This window comes from Neodiprion lecontei, chromosome 7, assembly GCF_021901455.1.
Source record: "Neodiprion lecontei isolate iyNeoLeco1 chromosome 7, iyNeoLeco1.1, whole genome shotgun sequence".
Lineage (NCBI taxonomy): Eukaryota > Metazoa > Arthropoda > Insecta > Hymenoptera > Diprionidae > Neodiprion > Neodiprion lecontei.
Window position 1 is genome coordinate 16,880,431 of NC_060266.1, and position 18,904 is coordinate 16,899,334.

General features: G+C 35.5%; 1 protein-coding gene across 2 annotated transcripts in view; it reads right to left on the reverse strand.

Moving 5' to 3' along the window:
• Window positions 1–4,539: 4,539 nt before the first annotated feature.
• Window positions 4,540–18,904, reverse strand: part of LOC107222934 (polycomb protein suz12-B) — a 55,268-nt gene continuing 40,903 nt past the window's right edge. For both annotated transcript variants that reach the window (XM_015662478.2, XM_046744718.1), the window contains one exon: window positions 4,540–10,335. In XM_015662478.2, coding sequence (XP_015517964.1) covers window positions 9,687–10,335 — 649 coding nt within the window. In that variant the 3' untranslated portion in view covers window positions 4,540–9,686. The remainder of the gene's footprint in view (window positions 10,336–18,904) is intronic.

The following is an 18,904-nucleotide window of genomic DNA, read 5'->3' on the forward strand; positions in this document are numbered from 1 at the left end:
TTCAATGATTCCAATAGTTACACCCTGTGTAATATCTGTGGATTTTTGTATGAGTAATTCGTGTAACATATAATAGTAACATGAACATCTTTTAACGCACTCCCACGACGGGGGGTTACAGAAGGGTTATTATAAGCGACGAATTTCAAATATGTATAAATTCCCGGCACACGAAAACAATAACAATTTCGAATACAGATGATCAGAGAAATTAATGACATTGTAGTCAGGACGGCTAGGTCGTCTATTGGAGTAAGTCCCCGGCAAAGCATCTCTAGATACCAGGTTCGATTCCTGGTTCCGTCGTTAATTTTTCAACTCACCTGAAAATTTTCGAAATTGCACTCTCTCTAGCAAATTTTTCTCGCTAATAATTGATATGAGTCTTTCATATCGTTCAAATGGACGGCTGCGTCCACCTTAAATTGGCTAAAATAATGTAGTGTACTGAGATACATACATTAACAGTCACATACAGAAGTCTCTAATGTGCACATGTCAACAAGTCACATATACAAGTCTAAAATGTGCCTCTTCGCGACGAATTTCAAATATGAAGGGTTATAACAACAGCAAAAACTTAACAAATAAAATTTATAGCCGTATACGCGAAACTTATTGTACGTATTAATTGAAACATAAGCTTAAAGAATGGCGTCTTCCGCTTAAATTTCACGACTAAACTCCTCTTCCACCCACATAAGTAAGCGCAAAAAGATATTTAAAAAATTAATACCCACCTATTTATTTCCACTTATGAGATACAACGAAGATCGTCTTCCAAGCCTATATCAGTCATGTCGGTGGAAAGGCAGTAGTGTTGACGGATAGGTAGATGAAGTTAGATGTTGACGTTGTAATAATAGTTATATTAACCAAATTGTTATAATTCTATGACACACTATATTTTTCATTCTTCTTTTCCAATAGCAATAATAATATGTTTTCCTTTTTTTTTCTACATTCTGTCACCATACTGTATCCTGTCGCTGTGATGAAATTAAGAAAGCACTTTCGGTTTAAGCTGGACTACATGCCACACGTGTTGTTATTTCGCTTGCGCTCTCGAAGTCAAAAACCCGAGTCAAATACCTGCAATTACATCAGTTGGCAGTCCAGTGGGAGATGGTTAAAGACAATGAAATCTCTTCCACTCGATTGGTAATCCTATAGGAATGGTTCAGGCAATTGCGAAACAATATGTGATAACAAAAAATTCTGGTTCCATGCAAGTAGTCGAAACAAACAAAAGAATAACTTGACTTTTATATCTATCTTCTCTGTAAGGAGTTAGTAGTGGCAATGGATAGGTAGGCGAAGTTATCGGTTCGTAGCTGGTGGAAGTTAGTTTATTCCAACGTGATACGCAGTGTCATCTTTGAAACAGTTGCGAGCCATCTTTTGTTTTGGGACATTGTCTTGCAAGAGTGTAATGTTTCTCTATTCCAACAGATTGATTATTATAGGAAACGTATAGAATAACGAACAGTCAAAGAAGAGGTTCCACTTTATCACTACTACTTTTCCGAGCATGTGTCATGTGAAGCAAGGTGATGTAGCAGATATGGAATATGGCCGTGTATCCTTGTCAACTGTGAGGTTCGGAGCAATTAGTAAACTTTGGTCTTCATTGGGTCGTTCAATATCAATTTGAAGCTTCATGTTCGTCTATTCTATAGGTTCGGTAATCTGAAAATATTAAGGGCGATAGTATAAGACATGCAAATTAATAAACGAGTGATTCATGAATTTAGTGGAAATGAAAAGGTTGAGGCTGATCTATTCATCTATTGCACATTATGTGAATAAATATAATCTAGTAAGAATCAATGTACGTAACATACCGTCTGATTTGAGGCATCATAACTATTCTTCCGCTCAGTCTGGTTAGCATTGTCTCGCTAAATTGATGACAAACGAACAACCTTCTGCTAGAAATTTCCTAGCTAACCATTTGTACGTGCTAAAGATATGTTTTTTTCATCATCATCAACAACTAATTCTGCAGAACCACTTGATCGTTTTGGAAGTGAAACAATTAGGTTTCATGGGTCTGGACTACCAGCCATGTAAGTGTCATTGAAAAACATTCACGCCTCCCTGAGATATGACGACTTGCTTCTACACTGGAAGATGGGGAAATAGTTGGGCTGGGTGAATAATTCTCGACTTGATATACATGTATATTCTTTATGAATGCTAGATCGGAGAAAATTAAACGCATAAACAAATTTGTTTTGTAGGTTTATTGAGTTTTTAAAAAGTATTTACAATTCAAAGTGGACAGTGATAATCGTAATAAAATTAATGATAATCATAATGGATAATAGTAACGAAGACCAGATAAGATAACATTGCCTAGGTTCAGAAAAAGTGATACGTCATCTCGTAATAATGGAACACATATTTTACACACATTTCTTCATACTAACTTTCTGAAGCTTACATAAATATACTATTAATGTCTAAACGATTCTGTAGCATCGACATCTTATAGGGAAACTGAAAATAAAAATGAAAAAATGACCAACTTTTTTGCGTTTCGTGGCTGCTTTCGCAGATCTCTTTTTGTGAGGGTTTCTGTAGATATGGCGTCATGTACTTCTTGCTGAACGTCAGACCCGACGGCTGCGTAAGTCGCACTCGTGCTCAGCAATGAGTAAATGACCTTGTATTATATGCTCTTTCAGTATCATCTCGGCAAGAATAAAACCAAATGTGGTTCAAATTTCATACAGTACACACATGCTAGATTAAGCTCCATGTTTCTGTTTATGTTAGCGCGTGGGGATCCTTATGTAACATTCAAATACTTTGTCTATAGTTAATGAATCATTCGTTATATTTCAGAGCCTCTATAAGAACTTCATGTCATCAGGAATACATGACATACATAAAATTTGTTACGCATCGAGTGAGGCAATCTTATATGTTATGGTTGCTTTATATTACAATAGTACCTAATCTGCGAACGTTGAAAGAAGTATAAGTCATGGGAGAGCGTTGAATATCAATATTTGTACTAGTATGTTATTAACTTTGATATCCCCGAAGGAGCTTCATCTATGAAACTATAAGCCCTTGTCGTTAAAAATAGGAGTGCTATAAAGAAAAAAATTTTTCTTCATAGCCAGTTACACTCATTGTCAATTATTTGCAAGGTATTTCGAGCAATTTACCAACCTGTAAGCTCAGGCATTTTTTTTATTTACGTTTTTTCACCTAGCGTTTATCCAGGATCATAAAGTAATTGCAATATAAGAGATTTTGTCATACACTCACTATCGAGTGTGGAATTTGAAAATCCTACTATTTCAGTATAAGAACGCATTTTCTAATAGTTTTACCTTGCGATATACATGTATAATTTATTTCACAGGCAAAATTGGATGACACCTCAATTGTTTTGTCTTATTTTTATATATGCACATGGACCAAAAAGATTTAGATTTATCCTGGAACATGATTTTTGAAAATAAAATAGCAGAATATACATTTCCTTAGCGATACCTCTTTCAATGTATCTTAAAAAAAAAAACTTTACGAGTTTTGATTTGAAAACAGATAATGGTAAGTCATGATGATGAATGTCTGAATGTTCAATTGATTTCCACGAAAATTTCACAATTACTTACAATTTCATGAATCGTTTGTTTATCGCTGACGTTGTAGTAGATATGTCGCATAACAGGAACACTTAACGTGTTAACTTTCCCATATATTAAATAATATTACCGTCTTGCTAATTGTATTAAGTGAATTTTTTTAAATCACGATAAATGAAGAAAGAAAAAATATTTTTAACCTAACTTGGTAAAAAAAAATATTAGTGATACATCCATCGTAACATAAGTTGCCCAAACAAGAGATAAAATGTCATCAACCAATTGAAACAGTAAGGAACTAGTTACGTGCGAAGAGTGAGATTTAAGGTAGTCAAAAATAGTATAACTTAATATTTGAACAGCCACAACATGTTTCAAAATTCATGAGTCTAAGACGGGTGTAGATAAAGATTTGAGAAAATCGATGGATCACACATTCTAACAAATGAAACAGTGGAGAAGAAAAGTCGATGGAATAAAACATGCTCAGAATCAAAACCTAATGGATTGGGCATTGTATGCCTCTTACAGCGTAATGTGTCTTGATTTGTTTTCTTGTTAACGTACATTTTTATTTTATTTGATTTTGGTAACTCACTTTCAAACGGTGGCTTAACCTATAGTGCCTAAAGAATGTACTTAATTGTATTTTATATAAATATGCCATTCCATGATTTATATTGACGAACAACGCTCTATTAATTATACTAATACTCTTAGTTTTGGCAAAGGCACTTTCACTTTATCAATTATTTTCATTATAGCACAAAAACTAAGGGTATTGTTGGAGTAGCGAGGAGTAGCTACCAAGATAGTTCAACATAAATCATTTCATTCAAATCACTCCTTTTTCATAATTGTCTATGTCAACCTTTATATAGTAGATCTGAATTATAATTTATTGGATTATTGATGATTTTTCTGACACACAATATGAACTTTAATAAATTTTATTATAAACGTAGTTGCCGACCATCGGACATGATTAAATTACAGCTGGACATACAGTGTTCACCAACTCAATGACCTATGGGACATTTCTCATTTATTATATTGCGAATGAATAAGCAGAAAAAAACTCAAGCTAGATGCAAATACGATTAGTTGTCTATGTTTGCCTAGATATATTACTCATACTAATCTGTATTCCAAGTTTTCATAATTCACAATTGCAACTGCAGGAAAACACGCTTATTATAGAAGAATATTTTAAATGCAGTTACAACACCAAAGGATATCAATTGTAATGGCAGAAATTGAAATAAAAAACAATTACGCATTCATATGCCCTGAAGAACATTTTCTTTCTATATTATAGTTTATTATTAGCATCAATTCAATGTCATCATGTTCAGTAATAAACAAACTTTTGGTAATAAATAATAGAATATATCTAGACACCTATATTAATGTATCTATTACTGATTCCAGATAATCGTTATATTATGGATATTTCTCAGAACTTTGTTATACGGAGTGAATTTTGCTGATGCTATCATACGGGCATACTTTAATTTGGCGAAGGGTCTGGTCTTTACATTTCATTAATCAGGGTACTTCTAATCACTGCATTCTAGTTTGGTTCCATACTTACCTGTTATCGTCAGTTAAACTACACTTGTATAAGGATTTACGGTGGATGCATTTTAGATCAACTACAGAACTATCCGTGGACTCGGCAGTGACGATTTTATTATATATTATGTGGGTGTAAAACATTTTGTGTTCGTATACCTACTAGTCAGGTCTATGGATAGGTGCAGTTGTATAAAAATTACATATAGAATGCACTAAAAGTATTGGGAGCCCCGCGGATAACTTTTGAATGTGTGCAAACATCAAAATGAAATTTGGAGGTAATGTATGAGACCAAAAAATACACCTTTCGTAAGGGTTCCACCTCAATCCAAAATGCAATGGTTCAATGATTGGAGGGAGGGAGGGGGGGGGGGGCAGCGACGTGTAGGACAGTTAAAACCTTAAATGACAACGGGGACTACGGTTCGTTTGAAGATTTTTTTTTTTGTTATCAGTATGCGCTCACCAAATTTCAGCTTGATTAATCCACTCAATCCGCGAATCTAGAAATAGGGAGACGAAGCTGAAGGCTTGTAGGATAAAACAAAAGACGGAACTAGGCAATTGAAGTTTGCACCATGGTAAGCCGTTCGTCGATGCAACTACAGATGTAACTCATAATTTCGACGTAACAGTTGTATACGAAACTAACCTGCATGATCGAAAATTGCTTCAATTTTATTTTATGAGCAATAAGCAATTCGTATCCTAAACACTTCCTCACCCAGACGCTTTAAGATTGTCGCAAGCACAGTTGCACTAACGTAAGCATTTGTAGGTCCTTTGAATACAGTGCATAAAGATATCATCAATGATGGCTGCTCGGTGTCGCAGTGTACTGTACGTGTGAGTTTCTCCCCTTTCGTCTTCCGTTTCACTTTGAGTGCTTATCTTAGCAGCTCGTGATCCGTCGGCCTATTCATAAGGCCATGAGTCAATCGAAAATGATGCTCGAACAAAACTAAAATTCTGGAAATATCCAAAATTACCCTCTCCCGCTGTCGCCATTCGTGCTCAATGTATTGTGCGTATTCGAAATAGTGGCTACGTAATAAAGTTATTGAGCCCCCCTCCCCTCCTGTCCTCGCTAGTGAGTCATTAAATTTTGGATGAATTGGTACTATCAAATGCCATCTCAGTTTTTAAAGCCTTCTTGAAGATTAGCCGAAATAGTGATAGTTTCACGGAAATATATAGAATTCTGAGTTTTCTGCACCTTGCTACTTCAAGCCTGCTCAGGTAAAGCAACAGGTTTGCTGTTGTTCAAATTATTGACAAACAATATTTCATCGGACCAACTCATTCAAAATGCAGTGGCTCACTGTGGACCGGGAGAGGAGGTAGAACCACGGTCTTTCATACAAGTCTTGCAACGTGGTCTAATTCCAGTGCTGAGGAGTGATACCCTTAGTGTCCGAGGTTTTCATTAACGCTAACGCTACTGTGCGTCACTGCTGGTAGATGGAAAGGATGGAGTACAGTGGACAGTGAGGTGGTGCGTTTTCATTTCAACACATTTGCCTTAATTAATTATATTCGGTCATGAAAAACATATAGTTGTATTTACTGTATCCATAAATTAAATATAGCTTGCAAAAGACGAAATAGATATGCGTAATGAGGTTAGAGCTTATAACGCATACGCTGGGTACGATAGAAAAAGAGACAGAATGCTGCTTCTATCCCTGTTGCACATGGTACTTGTGGCGCCCCTTGCGGTCGTAGATGGATTTCAAAACCTTAATCGTTAAGCGAACACCCCCTCACCACCGGTATTGTAAGACCTGTATGTAAGAACGTCGGCAGAACTTAAGTTTGTTATTTGGCCACCATTTTGAATATGCTTAATACATCCAGCTGAAATTACGGCAGCAGAAATTGGTTCGGCTGCAATTTTGGATTGGTGAGATTTTTTTCTTCCATCAAATTTTATTTAGATATTTACACATTTTCAAAAGTTATTCAAGGGTCCCATCACTTTTAGCGCAACCTTGTATATTACTACTTTTTGGCAAAATATTAGTAATTCTTGTAATTTGGTTTAAGAAATTAAAGTTATATTTATCACTGATTCTTGTTACATGCCTAATTTTGAAATATCTAAGACTACGCGTTGTCGGGGCTAGATAAATCCAACGATTTGTTACTTCATCATAATCTGTATAAAAAATGAATTCTTGCTAAACATCTGTAGGACATTCATTATTTATTTCTAATATTAGTTCAACTTTCAACTAACAAGATCCTATGGCAATGCACTAAAGGATATTGCCAAACTATATCTTCCTCCATGTGCAAGGCATAATCTATTCTGAGTTATAACGTTATACTTGGTACTTACTTATGGTAATCAACATATCAGAAAGTGTAAATTATTTGATGACACGAATACCATTCTATATAAACAGACTGATATCACCAGTAAATATCACCGAAATTATTCAGCCATGATTTTCAGAATAAAAGAATCAGTAACAGACTGATAGAGGGCTTATAGACAAGGAAAGTGATCTATGGGTCAACATAAGGGAAGGTTGCCTATAACAATTTTTTGTAATAAATTGATTTCATTTTGTTTTTCTTCATCAAGTAAAGGTTCTCTAGATATTATTTGATACCTTGTGACAATACAATTAATTGTTCGAATTCGTTGAATAACTGTAAACATAATTCTTTAACAATTTTTGTAGATTTTGCAAGTGACGTTTCTTACAAGTTTCTAAATCACACTTGAAATTTAATTTTAAGTCTGCTGTGATTGAAGTTTTTATATTGATCGGATACAGGATGACAAAACTAGAATAAGCTGCACGTAATCAAAATATATAAGTACGAAGTACATTATAAAGATAACTGAACACTTTCCGCTGAATCCTGTACCTGACTTATGAGACCGTTTGGAACACATTGGACAAAAAATTTTATCCTTTACACTATGATTATGATTCAAGAAGCTAGACATAAGTAAGAAATTAATTATATTATATTTTCAGGGATAAAAAAACTGATTAAAAGATCATAAGTAAAGAAGTACATTATATATTTTCGTAAGAAAGAAATAGATACTCAATTATATTTTTTACATAGCGAAGATCCGGTTTCGGCAACCTTCCTCTGTCCCGTGGGTTGTCACAATTTTTATATTATAAAATGAATTGACTTCTTTGTGTTTCAGTACAAAAATTTCAAGCTTTTAGATACACATTGTACTTCTTGGATAGTTTATAAAAAAAAATTAAATGTTAGAAGTAAAATTATTACAATTTCAAATTGAAGTTTCAAATCAAATGATTTACTTTTCAGATATATTATGCAAAACGTCGACTACCCAAATTGATTTTGGTATACTATATGAACCATAATATTCTGAAATGGCGACTGTACATTGTTAAGTTGTACCATTAAGCTGTGTACCTGCGAAATATGGGCTAAACTTCCATATATCATTTCTTATCAGCATGTTTAAAATGTGTACTAGATATCTCTTTTTATTAATTCTGTCTTAAATCGATCACACAAACAGTAGGTCAAACAAAGGCGTAAACATGAGATCGTAATTCAATTATACTTTTATAAATAAAGAATCGTGATTCATAGGCCATGATATGAGCCACTCACGGTACCAGTATAAATTAGACATTAAAAAAATATTTTACCATTAACAAGTACAATGCGTAGTTAAAGAAACGAGTAACAGAAAATTACCCTCAATTTTCTAATATTTCTCGCCTTTTCGGTTTTTGAGAGATCGACATTGATCTTAAATGCTCAGACCTCACAGAAATATAAAGTTATGTACCGTAACAAACAATATTGGGTTTTTTGTGTGAATGCAGAATAGAATTCAATTATTTAGATAAGTTCACAATATTTCCACATGCCAATTTCTGCTGGGAGGGTATTCTTGGGAAATACGCTTTCATGACATAGTGTTTAATATAAGAATCGTACTGTTCCAATTCCTAAATACACCTCCTGAGGAGGATTCTGAATGATCCAAGACCACCTGTATCGTCTGTTCCGTAGGTTAAATAGGTGGCAGCAGACAACACCAGCAGCCTTGAATTGGTCACAATCTACCACGGGAGGTCTACCTGTGACAGATATTCGGTTTTGACTGTGAAAGTGCCTTCATTTACGAAAGAATGATATTTGGCAGCTTTTGGGTTTAATTTTGATTAGAAATATTTTGAAATTTCGAAGAACTAAACAACAAATTATAATATGGCAGCCGTAATTTTGTTTTCACACCATCATCTGAGGTATGTGACGTAAGGGCGGAAAATAAAGCATGTTAACCATAAAATCTTTAAGGAAAATGTATATCTTTTGATTTGACCCTACCAGTTGAAAAAGTTGAGCATTGGATTTTAACACATTATTCTGGAATAAGTTCGCGCTGATATTGTACGTAATAGTTTGCTGGATTTTTTGGCGAGTGACGATGAACAGTGTATTTGCTTCAAACAGTACTGTGTGTATATATATAATATATATACATAATTAATATATATCTGTACTAGCGTGCTTACTGGCATTATTATGTACGGTAACAGTTATTTTGCTAGTTTGTGGGTTTGGGGGTGACCCAAGAGGCAGTGTTGTCTTTCTTCGGGCATTTAAATTGGAAACTTCGTTGTTGAAGTTAGTCTTTGCACTTGATCCGCTTGGTTTGGTGGCTTCTAAGCTTGACACATATACACCAGTGGTTACCCAACGTTCAACTTGAGCTTCGTGAGATTTTTGTAAAATCTTCTTCACGTCACTGTTTTCACCACCTTCTTTCATTATTTCTTGCAACTTTTGAATAGTTTGGTACAAAATCACTGGACTGACTAGACCAAAATCAAACAAACTACACATGTGCAGCACGAAATTCCGATATAAATTCTTCATTAACAGCTCTTTACCCTTGGTCTCTAGAAACATTTGGCATGCTAAAGGTATTTGGCAGTCTCCGACATAGCCATATTTCATTACATGCAAATTCCACATCTTCATTAACTCCTTTTCTCCTTCATTAACGTCTGTGAAGTCGTCTATCATCATCATTGTCTTTGTCTGCAACCATTTTGGATCATTTTCACCTTCCGAATCTACATCCATTTCTTTGGGATAAATGGGAAGACATGTCACTGTATGATGATATAGCCTAGGAACAAACAAAATTAGTCAAGTTTACATCATTTATAATTCAATGCAACAAATAGAGCTGGTAGATGTTGAAATACTCAGGACAAACCTGCTATACTGTCATAATCTAGGAAACTGTACACTCAAGTGTGCATGTGTCAAGTTTTTTGTCTGTTTAGACAGACTGGTCAACTCTGCTTAGCTGGGCCCCAGCGCGAAAATGTCAATACACAAAAGGGTTTCGAGGTTATGTTGACTTGTATATGGACCCGTTACATTTTTGGCTATCTGAAATTCCCAGCGCAACATAACTTCGAGACTCATGCGAATTTCAACAGCTAGCGTCTGGCCGCAACTGAGTTCGTCAATCTGACAAGCAACGAAAAATTCTGCGCGAATAATTACTTTAATCTACCAATGGAAACACATGATTTGACGCATGGGCTTACAGATCATTAGTTCCCTGAGTCTGTCACGGTATGTATATTACATACACGTATTGATTGTGATCTCACGTAAGATTTATGTCTACATCAGTACGTTGCATATGTTCACATGCAATCATATGTATCTGTATTTAATTATTTACATTTCAAAATTCTATGTTTTCTCATTTTACATTTTGGCCTGCACTATAGAGTAAATATTGTTAAAGACAGCCAGTTAAATTGGGTTTTTTGGAAGTGGGCAAAGGACGAGGCCTAGAGGTTCAGTTCAGAAATTTCATACCGTTACTGACTCATATAACATTGTAGTTCCACAAAAGAGTCGGTAAATGCCGGGCACTGTCATTACCTCCACGCTTGTATGTTCCTACAAAAGACGGTGCATAGCTAGCTATCTTTAATAATTTTCTGTCAATGCCGACACTCATATGTATGTGAGAAAGTTAGTAACAAATTGTCACTGTAAAGAATTACGTAAGAATCTTGAACACATTAGGAGTATATTTTGGATTACTTAAGCATTAAGCATAAATACTGTTGTTTTGCAGCGTGGCTTAATGTTTTTTCTAGCGTTTTTGACTCTCGCCTGCGGTTCTTGTTACATTCATTGAACACAATGGTGGTGGATACTAGGGCTGTGCGACTAATGGATTAATCATCCTTTTTAAATAATTATCTTTTCGATTTATTAATTTATCGCTTGATTAAAATAACAATTGGCCAGTGTCTACGATTAATCGAGTAATCGCACAGTCCTGGTAGGTGCAGAAGTTAATTAAGGTCAACTATATTTAAATATACTTGGCGTACATGTTTGATTATGTTGGTATGATTATGGTATGATTATGTCGACCAGTGATAATACCATAATGTAAAAGTATACTTCCATATTATGACAGGTTGAAGTCAGCTACACACGCTTATTATCATTGATTGACATAATTATAGCGACATGATCATAGAGTGTAAACCACTGAACTCCATGTAGACTGGATGCGCGCGATGGGAGTGGGGGCTGGCGAGAGAGATGGTAGTGTTTCGTACCGTCCACACTTGTTGCACGCATAATTACATTTCGAGCTGTAAACATCAGTTCGGTACTTTGACAAGTCTCGAGAGCGAAACAAATGTAGGGATTGTCAGTGCGTTATATCTATGTATAAGTCCTTATAATACTAATAAAAGGAAAGAAAAGTGTGTAATAGACATAAGACAATGTAATTTGAAATTGTTTTATTCAGTTTTCGGATATGTTGCTGTCCAGTTATCTTTATTCAAATGTAAATGGGCGGCTCAGTAATTAATTCACGTTTAAGTGATATCACTATTTCATCCAAACAAAATTATTAAAAATAAAACCAGGTTCAACTGTCAGCGTCAGTTTACGCTGCGCTTGAAACACTCAAACACCCCAACCGCCAGACACCAGTTTTTTGCTCTGACGGTTAATGTTTTTATGCGACATGATCACCACGTATTAGGCAAGTGCAGACAGTATGAAACACAACTATCTCTCTCTCACCGCTGACGCTGCACTGAACATAGGCCCTCGCGCGTTCCAGTCTATACAGAGTTCAGTGGTGTCGACCAGGCAATAGAAATCATCAACTAAAGATGTATTGTAGGCGCTAGATAAATGGTCATTCAGTAAATAGCCATGCGAATGAGTACCCCTCCACACGCACGGTCACACACGCACATCCCCTACCTTAGCGCGCCTTTCTTCCACTGCGCTACATTTTCGCCCCCCACCGCGCTCGGCTCTCGTTTGCGACGCCATCAGTGGGAGCGATTCGAAACTAGCCATTGCGGAGAATTTTTCTCTCCTTGGAACTCGCGGCAGGGCCATATATCTAGCGTCCACTGTATAGACTGCTAACCATATAGGGCTTTTCGTAAGAAAAAATGGGTGAAACAAAGTCATTGTTTAGCTGTGCCGTTTATGTTCTACTGACACGCGCAACGCTAGTCGATAAGAAGTCGATATGTAGAGGGGACAAAAACCGATGTTACCATAGACATAAAGCATGGACTGCTCATGTTCCATACAGAATGATCTAACGCGCATGCGCTAAAATTCAAGAGCAAAAGCAGTTGTTCTGTCAGGTTGACCAACGTTATAAGTTCAGATGACAGGCGCCAAGATATATGTAACCCATCCTTAACAACACAACTGCTTGTGCTCTAGAATTTTAGCGCATGCGCGTTAGACCATTCAACCGCCAGTTACTCACGTAGGTAAACGAAAGATTGCGTTTTACCTCTTTTTGCATTGGGACATATTTTCTGCCTAGTGGGCTGTCTATACTCACTATGTACTCATTGTCTATGGATTTTACCATCACTCGAAGTGGAGACTAGAGCACAGGGGGGCGATCAGGCAGCTGTTCCATGAAGATAAAAACTGATAGAAAAGTTAGTAAACTTTTTAACCATCAAATAGTGCTGCGATCACGGTGATACTGTGTATTGCCGGACTTTAAATTGATGATCGATTTTTTTTGTTCGTTCTCAATCAGCATCTCGACCATAAATATAGAGCACGAACTGTGCATTCGGACTGAAAGTCACTCGATTCGTAACAAGACAGAGAAACGTATGCAGTCCATATTTGTTTATTTCTAATCAGAAACGCAACTGTCATATTAAGTGCCCCTGGTGTGAAATTCTCTATCGAAAGCTGATTTAAAAAAAAGACAATGAGTTTTCAATACTGAAAATATATTTTTCTTATTATGTGTACCTTATCAAAGAGCAGTTTCATTCCTTTGTTCATAATATCAGTTAATTATTAATGTTGAGGTGCTTAAATACAAGAACATGACCTCAAATTGTGACATGTTATCTACTTATGATACGTTCTTCGAGGTTTTTCATCTCCTCGCAGTTATAAATTCTTGTATAAAATTTATGAATTTTGGCGAAATATGTTGTATTGATTCTTAAATAATCATCGTCGTATACGGTCGTACACACTGAAACGAGTGGTCATATCGAACTACAATTTACATTAATACGGGCAGCCGTGGGTTCACTTGACGGTGATACATGACTGAACCATCGATCAATAATCAATCAAATGCTTAGAAAGAGATGGACATTGGCCGCGTGTGTTTCTTTCTCTCAAATAAATAGTATATTGTGTAAAGAGGAAGCAAACTCGGTCTTTTCGGGCCGAGCGTAAGTTTGCAATATGAGTCGCGGGTAAGCACGCATACGAGCCGAAGGCGAGTGTACCTAATGCTTGCGCGAGCCGCAGACGAATGAGACTCCTAGGACTTAAAAGTGGTCTTTTCAGTAGGAGTGCGCGGTATTAGAAATTAGGTTAGGATTTTCGGTACGGGTTTCGTATTCGATAGTTTCGGTTAACCGAAATATCGAAATTTCAGTAGACTTTAATCTACAAATATCGTCGGAAAAAGGCTAAGAAAAATCTGAATTGAACTGTACTAAGTATCGATAATCTAAATATTATTTAGACTATCAGAAATTTCGGTACTTCGGTATTCACTGAAATTTCGACGTCTTAGTATCGGTATTGACGGAAGGTTCCCATACCTATACATTTCGAAGAAGAAGATACCGATAAAAATTCGGTACATCAAAATACCGCGCAACCCTACTTTCCAGTACTCCGCGTATGCGCAGATTAACTCGACCGTCATAGACAGGCGCTTGTGTACGAAAGACCATTGAACTATAATGCAACTGGAACGCTTACTACGATGGTGGGGGTTCAGATAAGAGATAGTTAGGAGGTGAAGTGCTGTCTCTTTCTACTAGCGACTGCGCATGCGTAGGACAGCCTAAGCAAGAATATAATGTTACTGTTAAAAAAAATAAATAACTAAAAAAAATAAAAAAAAAACGCGTGTGGTAGATGTGTGTAAGCTTTTTAAAAGACTGTACCGGTGCGAGAGAGACAGCACTTTATCTCCAACATGATGTAAGGAAATAAGGCGTGTCAGAACTGAAGACCGATTTTCGCTCAGTCTGCGCATATCCAAGATGACGTCACAGAAATGTAACATGGCGCCGATGTATATATCCATGACGTAAGGAGATAAGGTGTGTCATAACTGAAGACCGACTTGCGCTCAGTCTGCACATGTCCAAGATGACATCACAGAAATCACGTAAACAGGTTACTTGAGGTTACTTATTTATTTCCATATATTCTGTTTGCTGAAAATTGCCAGTTTGTGCAGTCAAAAGTTGTAAAAATGATAATGTAAACACTAAAGGACAAAATATCGAGCCTACATGACGTCACCTTGGATATGTTTTCTGATTGGTTCAACTAAAGTGTATGCGCATTGTTTCACCTTATTTCCTTACATCACGAGTCCAAGCTATCTCTCTCAGCTACAAGCCAGTCGTATACCAAGTAATGTACCAAGCCATGCAGTGAACGTTCCAGTTGTACTATAGTTCAGTACGTAAAACATACATGGAAAAACGCATCAAACATGCTCTCGTTATAGAAATATCATTCCATACTTCAATATATGAATTAAGGAAAGAAAGAACTTTAATCAACGTCTCGCATTAAGCGAATGAAAAACAATCTGTAATTGAATTTTTCAAATTCAAAAATGAAGAATAATTTTTAATTGATTTTATCCAACGAGCGGCTGTAGAACTCAAGGGTCAAACTAGACCTACGCCCAACTAGGATGTTGATTCGGTCTCTTTTAGTTCGGACTCCTCGTTTACGCGTGATTACACGTCACAAGATACTCCCTATGCAGGGAATGAACGGATAGATAAAAAATTCGTATTAAGAGGGAGCACTAATTTAAATGTATCAATGATTGATTATTTGTAACCTATCCAAAAATACCATATTATGTCGATGAAAAAAAATTTGTAACTTGGCACACTCTTTCAGCAGATTATGAGGTATGAAATGCAATTTTCAGATTTTTTTAGCTGTGATCAAAAAACTTGAAGTACTGAAAACATTTAACTTCATTATCTTTGTAATGTTTGTAAGTATAAAAATCACAAGTTCGAAAAATCTGCAAAATTAGTATTTCATACCTCATAATAGACCCAAAATATGTACCAATTTACAACTTTTGTTCATCGATATTATGTGTATAAGAAATATTTGAATACTGGCACCGGAAAATAGACGCGTTTCCCATTTAAAATATCAATTGCTCGGTGGTACCTTAAAATTATAAAAGCACCTTTAAACTTGACACACATTTTTTTAACACACCTTGATAATGTTTTCAGGGTGAGAATGAAAAATTTTTGCCAAAGCCACTCAAATGCGCCCGTTTCAGTAGAACCGCAGAGCAATTGGAATTAATAACTGCTTATTATAAGTATTTTAGTTGGAAAATACGTATCTTTCGGGGACAGGTTCGACAAGTAAATTACATATAAAGTATAAACCGCTCAGAAAATGTAAATGACAGCGGCCCTACTAAGAGCTGTCGAAATGGATTTGTAGGCGACGCGTGGAGGGGCTAACGAAACGAGTGGGATTATCTTCCACTAATTATTCCTAAACTTATTTGAACAAATTTTCCAGAAATTTTTAATTTACAATTTGAAAAATTAAAATATGTTCTAGACTGAAACTGGGACAATCATTGTCAGTTGAGTTATCGAGAACTACAGACTTGAAAAAAAATAAAAAAAGAAAAAATGTTCAACTGGTGATTTTGTTTTTTAACACAATAAAAATAATCAATCACGTCTCTTATTTCATTTACACGAGTGTTTTGTTGAAAAAAAATTTCCTTTGTGCCGATCAGACCATTCATCTATTTATTCAATAATTTTCAAAAAAATCTGAAAAATTGTTGTTAATTAAAAATGAAAAAGTAGACTAATATTCTTTCTTGATATATTGCCCTAGACCCCATAATTTTCAAATGAAGCCCCTCCTGCACTTGCCAGAGTCATAACCAAAAATTGTAAAAAAAAATTTCAAAAACAATTCTGAAAAAACTCTAGTTACTCCCATGTGAACTTATGCAATGTTTTACCCTCTTGACATTTCGTTCGAAACCCCATAGTTATTGTATTACGCCTTTTTTTCTAAAACATGTCTTTTTTAGTTAAAAATTTAATACTGGGGCGAAACAAAATCGTAAAATATTTGCTAAAAATTGAAAATGTAGGTTTTGATATCCTTTTCAAGTTGACCATAGAAAAAACCAAGGAGAAAGTGTTTCCTAAATTGCGTGGTTAATTTCACGGGCCCACAAAAACTAAAAAGTGGTCTGTACATTTGAACAGATCCACATACTTTTATGTATTTTGATGCGCTGAATCCGAATCTGAGGTCAGTTTGGTCTGTACACCCTTAAAATTTTGAGAAAAGTGCAAAAAACCGTAAAAAATGGGAAAAACTGCAGTTTTGGTGATAAAAAAAATTTCTAAATTTAAATCGTATAAGATTTATATGTGATTCGATCTGCTGAGTATAAATCTGAAGTTTATTTTGTCTGCAAGCCCTTAAAAATATAAATAAATTGCAAAAAATCTCTAAAAATTGCTGTAAATTGTATTTACAGTAATGACAAAATTGATTAAACATGATTAAATTTATTTTTCACATATTTTGATACACTAAATTCAAATAAAAAATCTGTTAATGTGAATCAGTTAAAAATTTACCAAAAATCGTTCAAATAAGCAGAGAAAGATAAGGTAAGGAGCGAGCTTTATCGATATCAAGGGAAGTGGAATGTCAACATGATGGCAGAATTTTGCTGGACGCTGACGAGAGAAGTGACGAAGGACAATAAAAAACGAAAGAGAAACCCGTTTCGTAGGTCATTTGAAGACAGAAGAGTTCGACACAAACGAAGAACAGCTTGAAATCAATAAAGCTCGTTCCTTACCTTATCTTTCTATGCTTTTTTGATCGATTTTTGGTAAATTTCTGACTGATTCACATTAACGGATTTTTTATTTGGATTTAGTGCATCACAATACGTGAGAAATAAATTTAATCATGTTTAATCAATTTTTTTATTACTGTAAATACAATTTATAGCAATTTTAACGGATTTTTTGCAATTTATTTATATTGTTAAGGGCCTACAGGCAAAATAAACTTCAGATTCATACTCAGCGGATCAAATCAAATGTAAAACTTATATGATTTATATTTAGACATTTTTTTTATCACCAAAACTGCAGTTTTTTTCCATTTTTTACGGTTCTTTGCACTTTTCTCAAAATTTTGAGGGTGTACGGACCAAACGGACCTCATATTCAGATTCAGCGCGTCAGAATACATAAAGATAGGTGGATCTGTTCAAATGTACAGACCACTTCGACGGTGGCGTAGAATAATCGGCTACCTCCTCCAAAACCACGGAAAATAAAAGTACGAGTAGTATTCCGACAGTTCTCGAGTTCTCCAGGTGAGTGACGAAGAGTTCTGCGATTCAAGACTATTCCGACTGATTATTTATAACAAAACAGCCTGCCGATGTGGGATACTGGCCTCCAAAACCACGAAAAATAAAAGTACGAGTAGTATTCCGACAGTTCTCGAGTTTTCCAGATGGGTGGCAAAGAATTCCGCCCTTGAAAATTGTCCCGACCAGTTGTTTGTAATTGATAAAATAAAATTTCGTTTATTTTTTGTATTCATGTTTTCTTTTGTTTCACGTGGAAATTGGTATCCAGAGTAATTTGTTGGACAGTTAGTAAATTGGTTGCGCGGGTGTGTTCTCACTTTTAGTATCACCAGAACCAACGACGAGGACGTAGTGAGAGATGGCTCCATTTTTCTTTTTTTTTTTGTATTTTTTTTTTTACCCCTATTTTCCTAGGATGTTTTCGTATTTTCTCTCTTCTGATCCATTCACTTAAGTCACGAGCTCTCGTTAGGTTTACATTAAATTTTATTGTTTCCATTTTTCGTCAGAAAATTTTCATCATCATTGGTACGTCAGAAAATAGTTGATGTTAATTTATGATGCGAGTAAATAATTCGAGGTAGTAGATTAGTAGAGTAGGTAGTAGTCAAAAGTAGGGTGCCCTGAGCACCCGTTTTGAACAATATTGTAATGATTCAAATATAACCGCTCATTGTACACGGCACGATCGGATTAGGTTAGACCCAGGGAGTGGAGCACCTGGTCGCAAATTTAAGGAGAAAATTAG